At 24.4% G+C, this 25,253-nt stretch overlaps 2 protein-coding genes across 4 annotated transcripts; one reads left to right on the top strand and one right to left on the bottom strand.

The window, feature by feature from the left end:
* Positions 1-1,216: 1,216 nt before the first annotated feature.
* LOC126896897 (syndetin) lies at positions 1,217-16,638 on the bottom strand. 2 transcript variants are annotated; one of them, XM_050670052.1, is made up of 18 exons: positions 16,431-16,638; positions 16,046-16,231; positions 12,145-12,281; positions 11,901-12,078; positions 11,345-11,533; positions 10,832-11,032; positions 10,623-10,752; positions 8,959-9,127; positions 8,627-8,816; positions 8,382-8,555; positions 7,940-8,197; positions 7,454-7,564; positions 7,205-7,396; positions 6,661-6,819; positions 4,096-4,217; positions 2,330-2,519; positions 1,934-2,083; positions 1,219-1,670 (listed from the first exon to the last, which is right to left on the bottom strand). In XM_050670052.1, exons 1-17 carry the CDS (start codon positions 16,473-16,475, stop codon positions 1,976-1,978), a joined length of 2,739 nt encoding a protein of 912 aa, XP_050526009.1. In that variant the 5' UTR covers positions 16,476-16,638; the 3' UTR covers positions 1,219-1,670; positions 1,934-1,975. The 2 variants fall into 2 exon arrangements, with proteins under 2 accessions (XP_050526008.1, XP_050526009.1); XM_050670051.1 differs by having other exon boundaries at positions 1,217-2,083.
* A 3,834-nt stretch (positions 16,639-20,472) lies between these two features.
* Positions 20,473-24,333, top strand: LOC126893484 (cullin-4B). 2 transcript variants are annotated; one of them, XM_050663749.1, is made up of 2 exons: positions 20,473-20,626; positions 21,628-24,333. In XM_050663749.1, exon 2 carries the CDS (start codon positions 21,676-21,678, stop codon positions 23,917-23,919), a length of 2,244 nt encoding a protein of 747 aa, XP_050519706.1. In that variant the 5' UTR covers positions 20,473-20,626; positions 21,628-21,675; the 3' UTR covers positions 23,920-24,333. The 2 variants fall into 2 exon arrangements, with proteins under 2 accessions (XP_050519706.1, XP_050519707.1); XM_050663750.1 differs by having other exon boundaries at positions 20,508-20,526.
* The last annotated feature ends 920 nt before the right edge of the window (positions 24,334-25,253 follow it).

Below are 25,253 nucleotides of genomic sequence, written 5' to 3'. Positions count from 1 at the left end.
TTTACATGTAAAAAGGAGTACTTAAAACACTGTTTGAATGAACTGTGTTTTAAGTAAAATACCTACTTTTTCAGTAAAAATGATCTGCCAATATAATTCAATTTTTTAAACCAAAAGTGATTAATTTTAATTTGATACAACCTAAAATCAATATTTCCAGGATATTATATAAAATCAATTTAAACAGCTAACTTTTTATGTGTTATGTTTAAGATGAAAAAACACATACAAATTCTGAAAATGGTCACTTGTTATTGAAGTAATATTTAATTACTGCTTAAAACCTTAAATCACTGTGCAAAAATTATTTTAACATTAAAATTAAACCAATTTATGTGTTGCGATTACGTGCTGACTTAGTGAAACATCTTTTAGTCAATCAACTGATAGAATAAAGTTTGAATTGGAATAAAATAAAAAAATATACCTAAACATTTCATTTTTAATTGAAATTAATTTAATCTTTTACTATTAACTTTCTTATTCTATTGTCACAAAAAATATAATGGGCTAATGATAAAAATAACTTTAAGTTATTGTAAGTTTTTGATTAGACATTATGAAGATGTGAAAAAATTGCATTGATAGTGCCTTTTTTTTTAATTTTTTTTGCTCAATCAAAATTATTTAAAATTATTGAATGCATTTTAAATAACATTATTTTAATTTTCAGAAGTGCAGTGCTAAATTATAATATAAAATATACTTTATTACTTTCTATTATTTTTATTAAAAAAAGTATATATCGATAATATTTATTTTTATTTACATTAATATGTATTATTAAATAGATTTATAGCTATTACATTTATTTATCAAATATATATTTAATTATTTATTTAATGTAAGTATAATAGATTATACTTGATCATTATTTTTATTAATTATTTATTATTAACAATTTACTTATTTCATTAATGAAAATAAATAACAAATAAAAAATAAAAAAGAATAATATAAATAATAAATATTATATAATTTTATTTTCATTAATAAGAATAATTATAAAAATAGATTTAATTAAATTATAATATAAAATATATTTAGCGCTTTATTTAAGTGGATCAAATTTAAAATGTATACAGTTGTGCATTTTTTTTTTTAGAATTGAGTAATTAAATTATTTATATAATTTTGACAAATTGTTTAAAATAAAAAATGCATTTTTGTAAATTTACATCAAGTGAATTAAATTTAATAAATTATTAAATTAGCAATAAATTGTTGATGTAAATAAAAAATAAATATTTTAATATTAAAAATTAATTTGTATGAATTCAAAATTCAAAATATTTTTATATCATTACAATAAATAGTAAACAATCGTCAAACATAAATGTTTATCAAATGCACACATTTATCAAACATACATGTTTACTAAACTTATACATTCATAGAATAATAAAATTTTGACTGTATACCTAATAGAACACTAGAATTCGATTGACGCAATTATTGTACATCATGGTTGGCCATTACGTGTGGCCTACATAGACTGACCTTTTTGCAACAAATAGATTCTATTGTTTTATTCGGTATACGGGCAAAATTTTATTAATTGATGATAGTATAAAAGACTAATAAAACAATAAAATCTGTTTGATGCAAAAGAGATATCTTGTGATAGCCAAACCTGATAACAAACGTTATAATTTCCTTATTCAGATCCCCTGTAAAGAAATTTTACTTCAAAATGAAAAAAAGATTTTTTTTAATTGACAATTAAAATTAATGAAATTAAACTATAACAATATTTTCGAGATTTTCAGATCTAAAATTTCTTATTAGTATAACTTAAAACAATTTAACTAAATCATTGGCATGAATAACAATAAATATTAAGTACTAAGTAAACATAATAACAATAATTTAATTTAATTAATTATTCCAAATCAATTGAGTAAAAAAATATATATATATTTCATTATTATACTTGGTTATAAAACATATTGAAGGTGTTAAAAAAAATTCTGTCTCATCTTTGAACAAACTCTTCTAATAAAGCAGTCAATTTTTGTCGCAGCCTTTTATTATTTTGACAAACACAATTAATAATTGATAATAATTGTTTATGAGAATATTCCTAAAAAAAATATATATATATATATAAAATTTTAAATTAAAAATGAACATAAAGAGTTTTTAAACATTGTAAATTGATTATAAAGAAAGAGTTAATTTTTATTTAACATCAACATAGTCTTAATATTTTGATATATAAAATTAATTAATTTGTAAATAAAAATTATAAAATATTTTAAAAACTGTTTTTTATCTTAAATAAATAAATAAGCATTTAATTGTATAATTTTTCTCTACAACAATTAACCTGATGATCTCTAGTCCATGATTCCAATGAAGTTTCTGGTAAATAATAGGCTTTTATATATACTTCAATAAGATTACTATAAGGCATAGGGCTAATTGGACATATTAATTTTATTTGAGACATAAATTGTGTGTAATCAAGTTGCATCAAGGCTCGTCCTGCATTAGAACATTTTTTTGGTAATGAAAATCTAAAATTTAATTTAAAGAATATTTAAAAATATATATATATATTTCATAATAAGATAATGTATATACACACACAATTTGATTTATTGTTGACCACTAAAATTTCCCTAAAATAATAATAATTTTGAATATTTTATTTTGTTTACTTATTTATGTTCTCAATTTTTCAATTATAAAGTGTATTTTTGGATTAATCCTTATACATTTTAATTAAGGACAGATTTATATGCATTTATAAATGTTGTAAAGTTATTTCAAAAACATTAATTGTCAGTCTAAATTTTTGTTAATTGACTTAAAAACAGTAATGTGCTTTAATTGGGGATATAATTTTGTAGTGGATTAAGAGGGTTTATTCCCCTCTAAAACAAAAAAAATTTCTATGCTACTATACAGAGAATTTCATCAGCATTTAAAATTTTTAATAACTTTTTATTCAACAAATGTTTTGTGTTACATTTTTTTAAAATAATTTTTACAGTTTTGGACTATGTTAAAAGTGTAAAAAATTAAAAATGTAAAAATAAAAGATTTTTTTTTTATTATTATAGACAAGTAATAAAAAATACTCTTATAACATAATCAATAACTGTAAAAATAATTTAAAAAAGAAGTAATGCAAAATATTTTGCTTGATCAAAATTTTTAAAGATTTCAAAACTTGGTGGGACAGTCTATATATTTCTATAACTAGGGTTTTTTCAAAGTGGCTAAAACAAAATGTATAAATTCGTCACTTATTTATAAATGCTATATCATCTTTTAGTCTCTATCCTAACTAATTGGTGTCAGCTCTACCTTACAATGATTTAACAGGATTTTACAAGTTGTTTAAAAGACATAACCTCATTATGGCCAAGGAAACTAATAAGGGGTCAAGGTGCGTGTTAATTTTAAAGTTTCCATATGGTCGCCTATCTAGTAATCAATAGAAAACAACAAAACTGAACATCAGTGCTACGGCAACACTGAACGAATCACTGCATCACACCTTACTTATAATGGTGTCAACTATAATTTTTAAAAATTTTTAATACATACTTTAATAAATTTAATTATGGAAAATGATTCAACTAAGAAAATGACTAATTGATAACAACTTTTTAACCAGTATTTTTTAAGTTATTAATATTTTTAAATGTAGATTAGAGATAAAGTGCAGATGTTATTTTTATGACCACACATTTTTGGGCCACACTCTTCCTCCTGCTTAGATATAAAACAGTTAGTAACTTCCAAAAGTTGTTTTCAAACAGTTTAATTAAACCACTATCCATTAAAAAGGTAAGTTCCCATTTAAAAAAATTAAGTTAATACCCTTATAAGGGACAAGGGATAGAAATAAAAAGTGTTTAATTACTTATAAATCAAAAACAAATACCACTGAAACTATGTATTTGAAATTATTATAGTGAAACCAACATTCAATGGACCTAAACAGTTTATTAGACAGAAAAATCTTTTAAATAAAAAAAAATTTGGACTCATTTTTCTGTTGAAAGAATGTTTCACTGTCTTATATTAGAAGAATTATAGTGATCAACAATAAATAAATCACTTATTATATATTTTTGTTACCCTTCAATAAAAACAAATGAAACAAGAACTCCTATTGATTCCCAAAATGAATTTAAAATATGTTCATTTATAAAAATATTTGAAGTTGATGTTTTAAAGCTTTTGAAAAATGCTCTTATTTCCTAAAAAATAAAACATTTTTAAAAATATAAGTTTAACATATTATATTAAACAAATATTGTATATATTTTTCATAATATTAATTGTATAAATTCAGAGTTAAACAACATCTAATTATTTTTTATTAATCTTATTTTTAACTTAGAAAACTAAAAACCCAAACCAACCAAATGTCCAAATGATGACATTTACTTTTCGGTAATTTTAATCTTCTCAATTTAAACAATACTTCATTCAATGCAAAAATAAACCTATCTTCTTCTGAATCAGTTTTCCTTGAAAATCTAGCTTTTCTTAATCTTTTCCAAATTAATACAATTCCTAATCATACTGGTTATATGCCTGACCTAATATTATCTAACCCTTCTACTCAATATCTTTAAACAATGATTCTATCATTCCTACTAACAATTACCATCCACCATTAAAAGTCTGTGTCTAACCATAGTTCTATCTCTGCCTCTCTTTCATATTCTGAAATTTCATATGACTGATCTAAAGAGCAAATATAATACAATTGTAACATTCCTTGGATCAACTATTCGATGAAAATTTTTTAATTTACTAAAAAATATCTGTTCTAATTGATGAATTTAATTATTTTCTACATTTTACTATAGTCTTATATAGCTATAAAAAGTATTACCAAATCTAAATTTCCGCCTTGGTTTTCCAAGTTCCAAATAAAATTAACAAAACAAAAAACCTAGTACTAGGGGGTCGCGGCACAGTGGTGATGTGGCATAGTTGGATCAAGTATAATGATATCTGACAGTGATTAAAATCACTATCAAAAAAAAACGAAAATGCTTTGATGCAAATCTTTAGATAGTGTTTAATTTTAAAAAATTGGTGGATTATTCCAAAAGTTACATGATCTGCTAGTTCCTTATAAATATCCTGATTAAGATAAAGTATGTTGAATGAAAAAGGGATTATTAAAAAATATTATTTCTCATAAAAAAATTGTGTTGATTCATACACTTTACAATAAGTTATAGCATTATAAAGTTAAAAATTAAAAAATTAAAATCGAGAATTTTCACACAAAAGTAGGATTCGGTAACTATTTTCACCTTGAAGACAAAATAAAAAATAAAATTTTTTTTTTCCATAATGTATATTAGATTAGCTTTAATCTAAGATATATATAGAAGTCTCAGTATTTCCGGAACACTTTCAAAAGTTAATTTTTCGTGAAAAAGTTGTCATTTTGAATCCCCCCTGTGGGATGGTAAAAGGTTAAATTTATAAAAAAAATTATATTGATCTGTTCATTTTTGAAAAAGTTATGTCAGTTTTAAGTAAAAAAAATTAAAAAAATTTTGAAAATTAGCGATTTTTAAATTTGTAATTTTTTTGGAGGTTTCCCCCATTTACGGGGAACGAGGGAAATTTTTTTAATTTTTGAGGGTAATGTCTTCGACTAGATACAATTTGTGATCTTTTGATGTTTCATTGAAAGAAATCGGTTTGGTGAGAGCTGAGAAAAAATGGTAACAGACACACAAAAAAAAAAATAGTAAAACCAATATCTTTTCAGCTTCGCATCGAAGCTAAAAGTAGATATATCATAATATATATAAAATGTCTAACTTTAACAGTGATTATTTAAAATTTTCTTCTATTCATTCACAAAGTAAAACCTTAAGTAAATTTGATTACTCTCGTTACCTAAATAATATGAAATCTCAACCTAACAAGTTGTGGTATTACATTAAAAAACTTAAATTGACAACCGGATTACCTAACACTATGTTTCAAACAGTCTATAATGATATCGAATAATATCAACTAATGTCAATAATCATAATGTTCATTTTCTATTTAAATAAACTACTTTTCATCTTATAATAAATTATTATATGTATTTAATTGTAAATATTTTTGCTATCTTTATTCTACCTATATTGGTATATTATTATATATATATATATTTTCTTTTCTTAATATTATTGCTGTCATACTGTCAACCATTTACTAATTAATCTTTATTGCATTTACTAATCTGTTTAAACACTATTGTTATTTATTAATGTATGTTAAATTGGACATTTTTTCATATAAATAAATAAAAAAATTAATTTAAACTTAAATAAATTAAAACAAATAGCGATGTTTAAATTAAATCCAAAAATATTTTCGAAAATTAGTTGTTTATTTTGTAATTAAGATTTAAATTTAATGTCCTGTCAAGTAAGTTATTTAATACTTGTATTAAAGAAATGAAAAAAATTGTAAATCTATTTTCAATAAAATTAAATTCTGATACTTTTGCACCTATAATTCCTAACCAAAATTATTTTTATACATATATTAAATTGTAACATTGACAAAACATATATTTAATTGTTAACATTTTAAATTATGTAATTTCATTTATTGCAAAATAAAGTATTATATATTTGTAAATCATTTATTAAATTTTAATTATATTTTACTTACTTGAAGAAAATAATCTACATATCTGCTATGTTCACACATAATATCTTTTAATTCCCAATTTACTTTAACCATCATATTTAATACTTGATTGAAGTCAATTGCTTTGCAAATCACACGCCCATAAATTGGTTTTCTTAAATCCATAGATACTGATACAGTCTAAATAATATGTATAAATTACAATTATTCAAAGACATTATCTAAAGAGAAGAAATATTGATTCCCCAGTTAGAGATAGTAATAATCTAAGTAATAATGCATATGATATTATTATTTCTATCTTATATTTACAAATTAATTTACAAAAATACTAATTTAAAGTAAATTTCTTTCGCCCTATTTTAATAAAAAAATAATAACTTTTAATATGTTTGATAATGTGCTGCTATGGATTTGCTTCTCACTAAATTTTTCTAAATTTATTTTTATTGAGATTAATTAATAAAAACTTTCTCAAACTCAGATAACTTAAATATAGTTAATAATATTATTAAAAACAATAGTGTCAATAAAACTAAAATAATATAATTTACAATAATTTCACCTGGTTATAAAATTGTTGTAAAGAATATACACCAGAATCAGTAACTATCAATGAATGAAGATAATCATGTAGCAAGTTGAATTGTTCAGCTAAAAATACCAAAGATTCTACAGCCACAATTCGTTCAGAAACACCATACATATTATTTGCATCTTCAAGACTTAGCATATGTAAAGCATCTGGTTCACGAACCTGAGATCCACATAAATAAATAAATTTTGTCAATTTAAGGACAACTTAATTACTTACATATGAATATTCATCGTTTTCATTTTCAAGGTTACATTGCACTAGAGTGTTACGTATTCTAGTAATCACTGATTGAAGTTTTATGCTACTCTCATTTCTAAAAATTGTAGGCTACAAACAAAAAATGATCATGTTTTACTAGATATTTACAATGTTTAATAATAAAATAACTCTATAGACATTTAAATTACATTTTTTTAGTATGGATTTTTACTAAAATCTCAGATTTCACTATGAGAACAAAGTTATTCTAATAATTATACATTATTAAAATTAAATTCGATTTTAGATTCGTATAAAATAAAACTCAGCTTAGACAAAACGCCTTTATATTGAAATAAGTGTTCATTCTTAAACTGAGATTATTGATCAAAAAAGTTTTTCAACAAATAAGAAAATAAAATAAGTCAGATATGATAATTATAAAATAACAATAAAATAAAAAATTGACAAATTTCTTGGTTCAATCAACTTATTATTACTTACTATTACATCAGATGTGAACAATAAGTGAATTGAATATAAATAATACTCAAATAGTTGACATAAACAAGTTACAACATTTTCAGATATTGATTTTAACAAATAACACATTTTTAAATATTTTCCACAGTGCCTCATTACTGTTAATGTTGTGTTAGTAAGCAAAGGGCTCTGTTTTTTATTTCCAGTAGGTATACTACAGTTGTCTACTTCTTCATAGCTATTATTAGAATCATCACTACAAACACTATTAACATCCATCTGAAAGAAATAAAATTATGATGTGAAAAATAAAAAATGAAATGATATTGAATTTATTATTTAATAGTCTAATAATTAAAAAATGTTTTTTTTTTATTTAATTGATGACAGGACATATATATAGTTATTAGTATTATAACTGTTCCTCATTTAAATTTTTGTATAATTGTAACTAATTTATTACTTCAGTATCTAAAATATCTTCGCTGTAAGTCGTATTCAAGTCATCATCAAATGGTGATTTATCTGGTCTAAGAAACAAATCATATGAGCTTATTAAGCTACTATCTTGTGATGAATTTCTATTATGAGATAAATTTCCAATATTTTGGACACGATTTTTGATTGATTTAAATTCCTATAATATAATAAAGTAGTTAAAAATAATAAAATTTTGGAAAAAATAAATTAAATTCAATATATTAATACTTTTAATTGCAGTAAGTTGAAATCTTGCTTTACTGGACATAAAGTCCAACTTTCATTTTCAAAAAATAGAGTTAGTTCATCTAAACTCTTTTTATGATATGTTTGAAAATAAACAGTGCATAATTTTTTTGTATCATTTTGTAGCTGCTCAGATTTACTACTACAAAAATCTTCACCAATTTGAATATGCCTATAATTTAAAGAAATAAGGTTTACTAATAATTGAGTGTGGTATACAACAAACTTATTGCTAATATATGAAAATCTAAATAAATCAACACAAAAATTTAAAATAATATAGATTAAAAAAAAAAAATTATTCTTTTAATTACTTGTTTAATATAGATAAAACTTGTAAGAAATCATCAAACTTGAATTGAGTTATGTTTGAATTAAATACTAGGTTAGATACTTTAGTAATAATTTCCCCCCATAATCTTACTGGACCAACTTCAAATTTCTTGTTTATATATTCTTGATTTACATATTCTTCTATGTCATCTAAAAAAAACATTTAAATTACTATACAATTATACAAATATTAATTATGTAGTAAAATGATCCTAAAAATTATTTTTATAATTCCACGACTTGTACCTCTGAATTTTTTATAATGTTAAAATTAGTTGTGAAAATTTGTGATTAATTTAGTAAGATTAACACAAAACTCTGATGTTGGATAAAAAAAAAAACCTGAACTTTTCCCTTCCTAGTTAATTGATAATGTCATATGAATTTCAAAAATATTACTTTTATATTGTTTAAACAATTAAAATCCAACAATTGCTATTTAAATTAAAGAGTATGTGAAACTCTCAGCATTTTTTAATAACAAGTTCTTTTTTGTAACTTTTGAGTATGTTAATGAAAAGATTATGTAAAATTTAATTGTACATTGTTTAATTAAAAAAAGATGGGACAGATTTAATTAATGACTTATAATTTTTTTTGATTGACTCAACATTTAAATTTTTTTTTTTTACTATTATTCATTTTTAGACTGAATTCAAAGCATATTTTGTGATATTTTCCTGCTAACCAAAAATATTCATTTTCTATCCTCAAATAATGTTAGCTAGTCATTAGTAAGTTTAGGGTAAGTACTCTATAAATTATAAACATTAAAAAACATAGAATAGGTAAACGACGTGGAGATAAAAGATTAAATTTATCATTTACTACAGTTTATACTACGTTTATGATTTATCACTTAATTTTTCTACTAAAAACAAGTTCATTTTATTAAATAAAGCTGATGTTATGTGTTATATTATTAGTAATAATTTTAGTAAAATGGTTATTGTCAATAGTAAAACCAAAAAACTTAAATTAAACAGAAATAATTGTATTTTTTATATTTTAGGTATTTATAGAGGTCTTAATGACTTATTTAATAATGATTGTATGCAAATTGTATTTAGAGATATAAATATTAACATTGCTTCCAATTATCTGTATATTACTACTGTTAATTATCATCTGATCATCTAATTGAATGTTTAATTACTCAGACTAATATAATTGATAATAAATGTCATAAGTAATGAACTTAATAAACTTATTTTCGCTAATGTTGGAGGTACAATATCTGATAATATTAAATCTAATATTACCCAACATTTTTTTTTAATAGTAGATGGTGTTTATATTTTGAAAATAATTTCATTTGTTTATTAAATATAAAACTTTTTTAGTATTACATACCAAATAACTCAAGATTAATATGTTACCAAAAGTAACAAAAAACAAAATTTTCAAAATTATTTATGTGTCAGTGTGTAATTGAATGGATTATGATAAAAAAAATTACCCTGCACATGCATAAATATGAAAATTTAATATTATTTAAAACTCATTGAGTTATTATTACTCACCATTGCTTACATGTTTTATGTATTTATTTTTTATTTGATGTTATGTTACTTGGCTTAAATAAAGATTATTACTAATATTATTAATAAAAATGTTGAAACCAATATACAAAAATATTATTTACCTTCATTTAAGCAATGAACATCTCTTAAATCTTTATGCCAATCAGATGCCTTTTTATAACTTTGCAATATATTCCAAAATATTTTACTCAATGCAACTAAACAAGGAATTAACTGTTCATCAGGAATACACTATAAATGAATATTTATAAAAAATAATTACAAATATAATTTTTTCAATATAAAAATTGATATTATAAAAATATTATACCTGACATAATTGTACAAAAGTATTTTTAGAATTTTCAACTTGTTCAACATCAACATATAAGTTGATTGTATCAAATGAAGCCGAATATACTGCTGAAATATAATGCATGTGAAGTTGATCAATTGCAATTCTTGTTTTGCCTAACCGTTTATAAGCTTCTTGAATTGCAGAATACTTCTCGTGATCAAAGTTAAAACACATCTGTGAAATTTATACATCATAAAATTCATTTACAATCAATTTTTTATAAATTAATAATTTAGAATTTTTTTTCATAAAAATGAATGCACATTAAATTATGAATAATAGTTTAATATTGTAGTGGGTCTCAAAAAAATTGTTAAAGAATAATACCATATAATTAACCATGTGGCAATATCTCATATATGATAGTGTAAGTAATTTGTTTTCATACATAAAAATTGGAGAAGCTCAAGCCAGAATAGGTTATAATATATTGCAAGTATGTTACTTGACTACCATTTTATAAATTAAACATTTTTAGTAATTTACATTTGATAACACAATATCCAATTGTTCTTCAGTCATGATTAATGCATCTTGGAGTTTTATAGATAAAGCTGCTATACAAGTAAATTGTTTATAAGTTGATGCTCCTTGTATACATTCTAGTATTAATGTTATCCCTTGTGCATAATTAGCTTTTGAAACTAAATCCTCTAGTTTTTTTTCAGCCTGAAACTACAATAAATATTAAAATTACTTATCCATCAATATCTATGTTTCTAACACCTACAAAAAGGAATTAATTTGCTGTCTAATAAATAAATATCAGGGAGAAAATATAACTGTTTACTCTTCAAATAATAGGCATACTAAAAAATAATAGATTATTTTATGGTAGTTTATTATTGCACATGGGAAAACAAAAAACACTTAATTAAATCACAACTCAGTATTACTTGCTCAATTTTTTTTAAACCAAATCATTTTAGAAACTTTAAATTTGAGAATGATCAAGGAAAGCTTAATAGAAAAGATCTTTCCTGGAAAAAAGTAAATGAGGATTTTCTTCAGTTTTGCATATTTCACATATTGAAATACTTACCAAAATTTTAATACTATTTAATGTGTTTAACAAGTCAATAATGACAGATTTTTTTTGACAATTTCCTAAAAGTCCTAAACTTGCAGTTGTAATTTGCCGCTTAGCTAGCTTCAAACAGTTTTTAGCATGTTCACAGTTTTCTAGACTTGATTTTAAATTATTTTGCATTTTTTCAATTCTTGAATAATAATTTCAGATTTTTTATTTAAAGTAAATTTATAAATAATAATAAGTTTACTCTTACTTATCTAATTCTTCATCACATGCAGCTTGATTCTCTAAAATTAACTGTAATAATTGTTTTTCTACTATCTCATGTTGCGCTTTCAATTTTTTTATATCATAAGAAGTTAATTTTTTATCTATAACCTCAGGTAGTTTCTGAAATATTAAATAGACATACTTGTTAATATAAGTATGTGAACAAGTAAGAGAAACATAATGGTATACTATATTTCAGTTCAATATATTTTTACAATTTTGCTGCATTTACATTATAATAAATTTTCATAATAAAAAATTTTGTGTAAAAATAGATAATGAACAAAATAAAAAAATCAAGATTTAAACAGTATTTAAAAATTTTAAAAAGTATAAAATAGTATTACATTTTGCAATGTTGTTATAGCATTCAACTAAAAATGAAAATTATAGTCTTTATTAGAATACACATAAAATATTAGAGTAATTATCAAAACTCTATTACTGTAATTACTAATTTATATCGTTATAAAGATTATCTAATAATTATTTTTTTTTTTTAAATTTTCATTAATTTAAGAAAATATTGAAATAATAATGTAATGTAGTAAATTTTTATAAAAGACATTAGTTAAACAATTTTACAAAGAACTTAATATTTTGTAAATTATTAAATTTAAATACTCTTGAGCTCTATTTAGGCGAATTCTTCAAAAATTAATTGAATTAATTTTTTGAATTTATAATATAAACAATTTTAGTGACTAGTCAAATCATTTTTTATTTATCTCCAAAAATTATTCAACTTTATCAAAATGTTTTTTACATGAACAATAATGAATTTTGGCAACATGTCTTAGTATTATTTGTAAAAAAAGAGATATATTTTATGCAATACTAATCTATTATGTCATATCCTTTATTTTATTATCCTTCATTTTTTATTTTATTATTCATAACATGGGGGGCATAGAAGGAGCCTCTTCATTAAATGAACATTTTGGTCTAGCAACAGAACATTAAGTACATTCTTGTCGCCCCCTGGAAACAACAGTACCACCCCTAAGCATACCATTGGTTAATCCTTCTAACCCCAGGCCCACTATACTCTTTAATTAATAAATATGAATCATACAAAAAGGCCCTTTTCAGGGCCAACTCTGACAATTGACTCTTATAATATTGAAGGCATAAATTCAAACAAAGAACAACTCCTTTCAGAGTTATGTAAAAAGATTAAGTCTGATGTTTTGTGCATTCAGGAAACACATAGAAGCAAGGAGATGAATACGCCTAAGATCGAAGACATGAAATTTGCTGCTTTAAAACCACATAGGCAATATGAAATCATAATATTTGTGAGAAACTCACTAGAAGTAAACTTAGCCCAAATCACAGAAGAAAAAGATATAAGCTCCTTACTATAGAACTTAGTAACTGCACAGTAACTTCTGTATATAAGCCTCCAAATGCTATTTTCGAATTCAAGAAACCACTTAATTTTAAAGATCAATCAACTAATTTCATTATAGGAGACTTCAATAGTCACCATACAAGTTGGGGCTATGATGTAATTGATGACAATGGCCACAAAGTGGAATTATGGGCAGAGTCAAATGGGGTGACATTAATCCATGACGTAAAGCTTCCAACATCTTTTAATAGTGGTAGGTGGAGTAAAAACTATAACCCAGACATCATCTTTGCAAGTGACAATGTAGCATCACAATGCGTTAAGGAAGTGTAGAGACCAATCCCATACACTCAACACCAACCCGTTGTTTGTAAGATCATGGCAGTTACAAAAACTAACGAAATCCCTTACATTAGAAGATACAACTTTAAAAAAGCCAACTAGAATAATTTCACAAAAGACCTGGACAGGCTGATAAATTATATAGTACCAACAAATGAGAACTACGATAACTTCACAGACCAAGTCAAACTCACATCAAGGCAAAATATCCCTATAATCTGATCCATGCATTACATTCCAGACCTAACACCTGAACTAGAAGACTCCCTACATAAATACACAGAATTGTATGAGGCCAACCCGTTTGAAGAGAATACAATAGAAGCAGGTAAAGTACTAATGAATTCATTGGTACAGAGAAGAGAACGAAGTGGTGCGATCCATTAACCAGTGTAGAGATGAAGCAAAGCAGTAAAACAGTCTGGAATCTCATTAAATGTCTGGATTTCGATCCTAAAAATAAGCCAACTATTCTAATCTTGACTCCAAATCAAATCGCCCATCATCTCCTAATAAATGGCAAGTGTAATAAAAATAAACACAATAAAAGATCACCTAGGCCAAGAGTAAAGCGAATAATAAACGAGGAAATTACTGAGTTGGGAGATCCTTTCCTGTATGAAAAACTTTATATCTCTATGAAGTCGTAAAAAATGGAAAATGTGCTGGACTGAATAACATGTATATAGAACAAATTTAATATTTTGTCCCTATAGCTAAGTAGTGGCTATTGAAATTTTTCAATAATGTTAGATCTACATTAAGACTTCTGAAAATATGGAGGAAATCCAAAGTAGTAGCATTACTTAAACCGGGGAAAGATCCCAACTCTCCATCTAACTATCGACAAGTTTCTCTTCTGTGTCATACATATAAACTTTATGAAAGAATACTCCTAAACAGACTAGGGCCAGTAGTAGATAATAAATTAATTAAAGAGCAAGTAGGATTCAGACTGGGTAAGTCTTGTACTGGTACAAGACTTCTAATAAAGATTTCTAATAAAAGAAAAACTCACCAAAACACTGGAAACAATAAGTTATTACTACAATGATAACTATCTTAAGCCAAACAATAGCAAGACTCTTGTGTGTACTTTTCACTTTAAAAACAAAGAGGCAAATCTTAACCTTTAAGTTACCCGGGAAGGAGAATTACTTACACACTGCAAAACGCCAACATATCTAAGAGTAACCCTTGATAGGACACTAATATTTAAATCTCACTGTGAGAAAACTGCCAAAAAGATAAACACTCGAAACTGCTTAATCCGCAACCATGGAGAAAGTATACTTATTAGCAGGTGTTGCACCCACAACATACGTAGACGTGTAGTAACGAACCTAGAAAAATGTAAACAAACAAATGATAAGAAAGACCTAATGTTTGGATCAGATATGCCCAATTTTCGCCTTAGGTCAAGGAAAAGCTTCTTAAAGGTGACAGAGATACTAACAGAAGATCCATCATTGAGAAGAAAAACCATGTGGAGAGATCAAATCACAGATACTATTTGGGGAATGGAACCAGCCGAACAGCTACCACTAGGTCATCAGTTAGAATGGCAGACATGGAGAACCCTCAACAGAATGAGAGTAGGCGTAGATAGATCAAGAGATAACATGTTTAGATGGGGTTACCTTAACGACTTTGACACAAAATGCAGATGCGGCCAAGAACAGACAATAGAACACCTATTAGTGTGGTTATATCCAAGGAACTCCAACTTATGAACGGAAGTATTTGTGTAATGCAGACAAATAAAAAAGCGATGGAAGTCATTCGCTTTTGAAAAATTTACGATGAATAACTAAATAAAGAACTATATCAAATTATAACTTATTTAATAAACTATATGATTAAGAGAAAAAAACTTTCTATGACATATATTTTATGAGATGTCGACTTATAAAAATAATAACCATGTAATTTTTGATAGACATGTTGAACTTAATTTTAATTTTTTTCAAATATGCATTAAAGCATATTTTAACAGTGATTTTAATCACTGTCAGATATTCAATAATTTTCATCTAGAAATTCCAAAACTCTACTTTTCTGGTTCCCTATTATAGTTTACTTTTTAAATTCTATTTCATCTCAATTAATTTTAATGTTTTTATAATTAGGACTGTTTGAATAATATATTTTAAACTATTAAATAATCAAATTTAAGTTTTATTATTACTTCTAGTTCAAATCTTGCATAATCAAAATCATCATTATTAAAATAAACTTGATCTATATTAGCAATTATATCAGCATCACACTTATCAGGTACATCATCCAAAATTTTCAGACTAGAAATACTTGTATTTTTATTGGAATTGTCCCAAAAATCTTGTGATCCAATAATAGGAACTTTAACTGTACTCTAAAAAATGTAATTATGTATTGTAACAATAGAAAACTATAAAGTGTATATATTTAATTATACCCTATCTAAATTGATGCTTACTAAGTTATACAATAAAACAATTATTAAAACATTAAAGAGTTTCATCCAAGCATAATATAAAATATAATCTATGTTGAAATATGTATAAATTATTAAGTATTAAGAAAATACATACTTTGGTTTCCAGAAAATTTTTAAGTTTTTGTGTGAATTCAGCCATATTTCTTAAGAATTTATTTTTTTATCAAAAAACATATTTTTAAATTAAATTTGTTAAAATATATATTTTGTATTTCAAACATTTTTTTTCAGGTACGAAATTTAATAATAAATGATATTAGAAAATAATAATTAAAAAGATTAAATAACAATTTATTAATATATTTACTAAATCAAATGTTTAATGTTTAATCAATACATTATAATTTAGTTCAAATGTAATCTATATGTATAAAAAATGTTCAATTATATAATTATTAATCTTTTATTCGTCAAATTTTGACTTAACAATTAAATGTTTCCAGTCAATTATGATTCTTAAATTAAATTCGTAATTATATTTCTTATATTGTTATCAAGTGATAATATCCTAAGCAACTTCCTATGATAATAACTTAAAAGATATTCGCTTAGAATCTTAAACTCTATTGAAAGCAACCATTAAATTTTATTTAGTTGTTTTAATGTTTCCATAACAACTAAATAAAATTTTTATAACTTGGTTTAATAGAAATAGCTAAGAAGTGATCGTCATCATCTGTCATCATTTTCGATATCTTTAAAAATTGGGAATCCAATTAGGCTACAGTAAAGATGCATAACAATTTATTAATATAAAAGTGGATTTATCATAAGCATAACTTTAAAATTAAATATGACTTTTTCTAGAAATTTCTCTTTTAAAATGTTTTAAAAAAGAAAAATTATTAACCATGTACATGATTTTATTTTTTGTAGTAGACTACTACAGAAACCTCTAAAAGGTGACAATAACAGAATTTGTTATGGGAGCCTTAAAAAATCTAGTTAATTCTATAGCCTATTTTTTTACTATTTTTACATATAATAATATATGTAAAAATAGTTAAAATAATTATTATTTTAAATAAAATAGCAATAATATTTAAATCATTTTATTAAAACATATTGTTAAATAAATTATTAAGAAAATATATCTGATAAAACTTCAATTGTTGAAATTCTTGTTTTAATTAATTGCATAATGTTTTCTTATTATCTTGGTATGTTTTAAAAACCATAACCATAAAAATAACCTAAGAAAAAATTCATGTAAAGAAATAAAATGTTATCCCTTCTTAATACAAAATACACGGTATATTTAGAGACTAATGGGATCTAATCCCTTAAGAAATTTGAATAGTCCCTTGAAATAAAAATTAATTTGTATTGCTATTGTATAAGAATCCCATGATGGAAGGTTCGAGACAGCACTGGAAAATACGATTAGAAAATTATGATAATCAATAAAATATGTAATTTCATGCATTTCTTCTTGTTTGGTCCATCACATAAAAAAATGGAAAGAAAAATAACTGAGATATCCATAGAAAGCAGAATAAGACAACCAAGACGATACACATCTTGTCACCGTACTGGTTTCCTTAGTTATGATAAGATTGCATCTAGTTAACACCACAACTGGTGTAAAATTCCATCACATCGTGAAGGCAGAGCATACTCCTAGGCAGTTAGGATGAGACTATTGCGATGATTATGACAAATTAATATAATATAAATCATATATATTTTGATATTTATTAATATATAAGATTTAATAACACAAATCGTATAAAATTGTCTGATAAAACAGAACCAATTGTCACATATGTAGGTATTTAATAGTGCTCAACAACCCCAGTTTTTTATATTGTTTTAAAGGGATAAGCAGAAAAGATTTTGAATCATGTCTTGATAATCGGCATTTATAGATTTTGTAGAAAATCCATGATTTTACCTTAATATACACCTATTTTTAAGAACATATGTGGTATAAATCGCAGTAGTTTGCTCGTAACTAGAACTTAATTAATAGATAATTTGAAATTAGGTAAGATTCCCTAAAGGGATGGTTCACTTCTGCTACTATTTTACATCCAAAAACATAATGAATACTCCTATCAAAAAAATTATTTTTTATTTCAGTTTTGTACTTTCAAACAAGTGATGTATAACTTCATATAGACCAGGGTGATTTCATAAGGGTGTCATACCCCCAAATGTTTATTATATTCATTTGTGGTAGATATTTTTAGAATATATTGTGGACTTTTTTTACTCATCCAGTTAATATAGTCGGCAATTTTATCACTAGCAAATCTAAAAATTCACTCCACATCCCCCTACAAATTATCTCTAAGAACACCTCTACATACAAAATATACATTTCTATTTTACTTTAATGAGTCTAAACCTTAAAATTACCTATATATTTGTTAACTTTACTATTCTTACCTGTATAATAATTATAAAATAGCATACAAATCTAAAATATAACAATGATGTCAGCATATCATGTATTATAGAATGACAACCCTTATGGTAGTATTTATCAATATTAGGTTCATGACAATCAATAAAAGTTCTACAAATAAATGTTGGTCGACAACAAGATATTGGTGCACTTGGAAGAATAAACATCCCATTACTTTGAGTATACCTAATTAATCCTTTGTTAGAGCTTCAATTTTTAAATTTTTACACCAACTTTTACTTTTTTAAAATAGTTAATGATGGTACAGTAGTGGGTGAAACCCATGCAACCTGGAACCAATTTGTACTTTTTGTAACACCACAACAACTGTTTTGTTGTTGGAAATCATCCCAAAATATTTTCCAGTCGGAATTTGAATAGTATCTATTTAAACCAGTATGTAATGTTTCGTTTAAATCTTTTGTAATTGTTTCGACAACATCACACAAACCAAAACTATATCTAGTTAAAAGCAACAGCTCTAATGTTGTAACAAAAATATAAAAATAATCTCTGATATCATATACAAAATAAGTTAACTTCGCTCCTTTGTTGTTACTGAAATGTTAAAATATATTGTTTAATAACAACTGATATTTTAAAATTAATAATTTTATTTTTGATAATTAGTAATGTAAAAATTTATCAGAAAACATTTTCCCAATGAGTAATAAAAAATAATATACATGAATATTTTTCTAGAAAAATATAAAAACACCCTAACAGAAATAAAGTTTTAAAAAATCATGAGATTTTTTATAATAATCATTAATGATTTTTTCATTAATAATAATTAACTGTTATAATGTATATTCGTACTTCATAGTTAAAATACTTAAATAGTTAAAATTTGTAATTCCTTAAAATTAATCTTTAGCTTTAATCTTGGACAAAGTATAAAAAATAAATAAAATTATATACTCTCACAAAGCTACTTTTCTTAATTAAGGAAAAGATGATTAAAAAAATAAAAAATTATTTTGTACAATACAGAGAATAGAGCTAAAAACATTTTATTTCTCAGATAAATTAAAAATATTTTTCCTTGCGTCAAATGTACTTAAATTAGCAAAAAAAAAGGCCGTACAAAATTTAAAATACCAGGGTTACTAAATAAATTACTTTATGTTAGGTCTTAAACTTCCCTTAGCTACCTTCCATTTTTTGGCAATGTTGTAGTGGCAAATTCTACGTTGCATCAATTTTAGTAAATACAGGCCTGTAAGTCATATAATTCTTATTCTAATTATATTAGAATGAAATAATAGTTGAGATATAATCAGGTCTAAATTCATTAATGTAAGTGCCCTGAATTAATTTTATAACCAAAAAAAATTTCAAATATGATTTGGATAATTATTTCATTTTTTTCTTGAGGCTTTCCTAGAGGACTTGTGAAAAAAAATAAGTAGGCCTTAATTTTTTAATGGGCTATAATTAAAACTTATCAAAATTGGGGCTTTATTCACCTTAAAAATTATGTATTATTTCTGAAGGGTAAGATAGCAATCAATTAAACCTGAATTGTTAAGTGTATGATGGTACATAGAAAACCACGTGAATCATTTATTAGTTGGTACCACTGTAAACCCATTGTTTACCAATTTGCATAAGCGCTGCGGTTATCACAATGAATTACCTTTACAATTCACACAGTGTTAATGAGATATCATAGCAAATCACAATTTTTTCACTCATAAAAATAAATAAATTTAGATTGATTCTTAAGATGATGTTATAAATTAATTTTATTATCGACTAGACAGTTTTTTGATAGATGGTATAATATATATATATTTATATTTATAGTTTACTATCATTTTGGGTTTTAACTTTGTTACATCTGGAATACTTCATTGATTGATGCATTTTTGTAGAAAGTAAATATCCATGTACTATGAATGTTTTAGTTTTATAATAAATTAAATTAAAATAGGAAATACATGTTTAAGAATTTTATTTTACTTATTGTAGTAATATTGAATTTATTGGCCTATTTGTAATAAAAAATTTATTTTTGCAATTTAGTTCAACTATATTACTTGTTTATATTATTAAAAAAATAACCAATAGATAAATAATGTATATTTAAAGATTAATTGAAAATATACTCATTAAACAAAATACTTATCAAACATTTTTTTAAATTAATACAAGTTTTTTCAAGGCCATTCTATTATTTTATTATTTGTTTAATACTTTATAGCTTACCAGCTGAACTGACTATTTTTTATTTTTTAGTATTTATAAATATTTAATATATTATACTACTGTTTTTTAATTTTTTATATATATCACAGGCTCCCATATCTCTTCTTCGCTAATTAAACCTACCTCAGTCCTTATTTCCACGTAATATTCGTTAAAACCTTTCTTAAGTACTCCTCATTTAGTAAATTTTCAAAATACTCTTTTCATCCTTTTTTCATATCCTCATCATTTGTTAAGATCATCTTATCATTACATTTTATAACTATACATTTTGAAAATCATTTAACCGTCTTTCTCTAACCTTCACAAACCTATAAATTTCTTTTTAATCTTCCTTATATGTAATTTAACACAAAACACAATTCATCATACTTCTTAAACTTAGTTTTACTTGCTGCACCCAGTGTTTTTTATTTTTAAACATTTACGTACTTTACTTACATACTCTTCCTATTATGCCACAACTCCATTACGAAAAATCTTCTGTTTTGTTACACCATCTCGGGGTTATCTTTACTCTTGAAGTAATTACTTTTACTCACTTCAAAAATAATAAAAGGTTTTGAAAATAATTTTTCAATTATAAAAATGTAACTGATCTATCTTAAATGCATTTAAAGTACATTTTTCTAAAATATTTTTTTACTAAATTACCTGCTTTCATTTACAGGTAAAAATAATTCTATTGATTGTAGAAAAAAATCAATAGAATTATAATATGGCTGATACCAAAAGACCAAATTTAACAGCACTAAATGGCTTGTCTCTAAATTCAGCATTAAAATCAAATCCAGCTAAAAAACTTGTTGTAAAAAATCTGAGGCAAAAACCTATGCTACCTGATAATTATCAAGAACAGACATGGAAAAAACTAAGAGAAGCCGTTATCGCAATTCAAACATCTACTGCTATACGTTACAGCATGGAAGAATTATATCAAGCTGTTGAAAATATGTGTAACAATAATTTAGCAGCAGCCTTATATAATAATCTGGTAGAACTTAGTGAAAGTCATGTAAAAAAACTTTTGCAAAATTTCACTGAGGTTACTAATGATAAAATAATATTTTTGAAAAAAGTTAATCATCATTGGTCTTCTCATTGCAACCAAATGTTAATGATTCGTAGTATATTCTTATACTTAGATCGAACTTATGTACTTCAAAATCCTAATGTCAATTCTATTTGGGATATGGGTTTAAATTTGTTTCGTCATCATATTATGTTAAACACAAATGTACAGAATCGAACAGTTGATGGTTTACTATTATTAATTGAAAAAGAACGGCAAGGAGATATGGTAGATAAAACTTTACTAAAATCATTACTACGTATGCTTTCGGACTTGAAAATATATCAAGATGCTTTTGAAGGTAAGTTCCTTCAGGCTACTGAACGTTTGTATGCAACTGAAGGATTACGTTTGATGCTTGAACTTGAAGTGTCTGAGTATTTATATCATGTTGAAAAAAGACTGAATGAAGAAAATGAGAGGCTTTTACATTACCTTGATTCATCTACAAAATGGTCTTTAATACATACTGTTGAAAAGCAGCTTATTAGTGAACATGTCAGTACCATATTGCAAAAAGGCTTAGAACATTTACTTAATGAAAATAAACTTGATGATTTGAAGTTAATGTATGGATTGTTGACTCGTGTAAAAAAAGGTCTTACAGAACTGTGTTTAAATTTCAATGCTTACATTAAAAAATATGGAAGAACTATAGTCATAGATCCTGAAAAAGATAAAACAATGGTGCAAGAATTGCTAGATTTCAAAGATAAAATGGATATAATTGTTAAAAAATGTTTTCAAGCAAATGAAAAGTTTGGAAATAGTCTCAAAGAAGCATTTGAACATTTTGTTAATCAACGAACTAATAAACCTGCTGAGCTTATAGCAAAGTTTGTTGATTCAAAGCTTAAAGTTGGTAATAAAGAAGCTACCGAAGAAGAACTAGAAAAACTTTTGGATAAAATAATGGTTTTGTTTAGGTTTATTCATGGTAAAGATGTTTTTGAAGCATTTTATAAGAAAGATTTAGCTAAAAGATTACTTCTTGGTAAGTCTGCTAGTGTAGATGCTGAAAAAAGTATGTTGTCTAAATTAAAACAAGAATGTGGTGGTGGATTTACATCTAAATTAGAAGGTATGTTCAAAGATATGGAGTTAAGTAAAGATATTAATATTGCATATAAACAATATTTAGCACATGTCAAAGATGTTCAATTGTCTGGTATTGATATGACAGTTAATATACTTACTATGGGTCATTGGCCAACATACTCAGTCATGGAAGTATCCATGCCTAATGAAATAATTCAATATCAAGACTGCTTTAATAAATTTTATTTAGCTAAACATAATGGTAGAAAGTTACAATGGCAACCAACATTGGGTCACTGTGTTTTACGTTCACACTTCAAACAGGGTAATAAAGAATTACAAGTTAGCTTATTTCAAGCAATGGTACTTTTACTTTTTAATGAGTATCAAACACTTTATTTCAAGGAAATAAAAACAATGACTAATATGGAAGATTCAGAATTAAGACGAACATTGCAATCATTAGCTTGTGGAAAAGCTAGAGTATTATCAAAGTTACCTAAAGGACGTGATGTAGATGATGCAGATCAATTTTTGGTCAATAATGATTTTACAAATAAACTTTATAGAATAAAAATTAATCAGGTTCAAATGAAGGAAACTAATGAAGAACAAAAGTCCACTGAAGAGAGAGTTTATCAAGATCGTCAGTATCAAATGGACGCAGCTATTGTGAGAATTATGAAAATGCGTAAATCTCTTATGCATAATTTATTAATTAGTGAGCTGTTTAATCAATTAAAGTTTCCTGCCAAACCAGCAGACTTGAAAAAACGTATTGAGTCTTTAATTGATCGAGATTATATGGAAAGAGATAAAGATAATCCGAATCAATATAATTATATTGCTTAAATATTTTCTTTATACACAATTTATAATTATAGTAAGCATATCAAAATAATTTGAAAAATATACGTAGATGTAATATATATGTGTATTTTCCTCTTTGTTTTGTTTTATGCTTTATATATATATATATATATTTATAAACAGTGTTGGTTTTTCTTGTATATTTTTTTAAAAATTGATTTGTGTAAATATTTGTTTATAGTTAAAATATATAAGAAACCTTTAATAGTTTGTAATAATAATGCCTAGGTATATTCCTAAAAGTTAGTGATGTGATTGTATGGTTATAAATTAATATGGTTTTACTGAAAGATCATAGTACTTAATATCTTTTCATTATTAATTGTAAATAAATTTAAAATTTTACCTACTGAAAAATTATAATAAATGTGTTATGATATTCTTAAAATAATATAAGGTAACTTTTTTTAAACTATACTATATATGATCTTAGATAAAATTTTTTAGTGATATAAATTTTATAAAAATTAAATAATTGTATTATATTTTCCTAACTTGCTTCAGTTAGTATTTTTACAGTATATAAATTATGGGTATCTGAGACAATCTTAGACGGTGTAAAAATATTTGCATGTAGAATAAAATAAAAAATTTTAAAAATTCACACTAATAATTTTTAAACATTGTAATAACAATTTTTTAGGAATATAAAAAAATTACTTGTTGTGCTCAATAAAAAAAATTCATTAAGTTTAAGTCTCTATATATCAAAATCTATATTTTTAACTCATACATACAATTGTTTAGTGACGAATAATTTGATGGCACGCTATTTTCGAAGGGGCGAAATGGCCACTATGCCATTACAAATGACGTCATTAGACGTAAGGAAATTAAATGTATTGCACAGACTGATTTTTGCCTTTTTAAAATTTATTTCAGATAAAGGTATAAAATTTTTATTTATTTTTGGAGGACTACACCCCAGTCTATTACATATATTGGCATAGTTAATTTGGCTAAAATTCACATATTCAAAAAATGAAATTCAATATTTTAATATCATTTTATGATGTTATTAAATTTAGTTAAGTAGGTGTTCCTATGCTATAAAAACAAATTTCAACGCAAGATGTTAAAAATATTATTTAAAACGTTTTTAATATAATTTAATGGGCCTTTTAATACTAAAACTTGAATTGATTGCATTTAAAGTCAGTTAAAACCTGCATATATAGATGAAAATAAATACTTACCGCATATCGTTATCCTTTAAAGGAATTATATAATTTAAAATTGATACTGATAAAACTAAAAGAGGAATAAAATTTGAATAAAACGTTATGTATCCTATCCATTTTCGAATTGGGTAAACA

This window comes from Daktulosphaira vitifoliae, unplaced genomic scaffold (assembly GCF_025091365.1).
Source record: "Daktulosphaira vitifoliae isolate Bord-2020 unplaced genomic scaffold, ASM2509136v1 Scaffold_1, whole genome shotgun sequence".
Lineage (NCBI taxonomy): Eukaryota > Metazoa > Arthropoda > Insecta > Hemiptera > Phylloxeridae > Daktulosphaira > Daktulosphaira vitifoliae.
The sequence above is the reverse complement of the archived record's forward strand: the minus strand, read 5'-3'. Positions and strand labels throughout refer to the sequence as shown.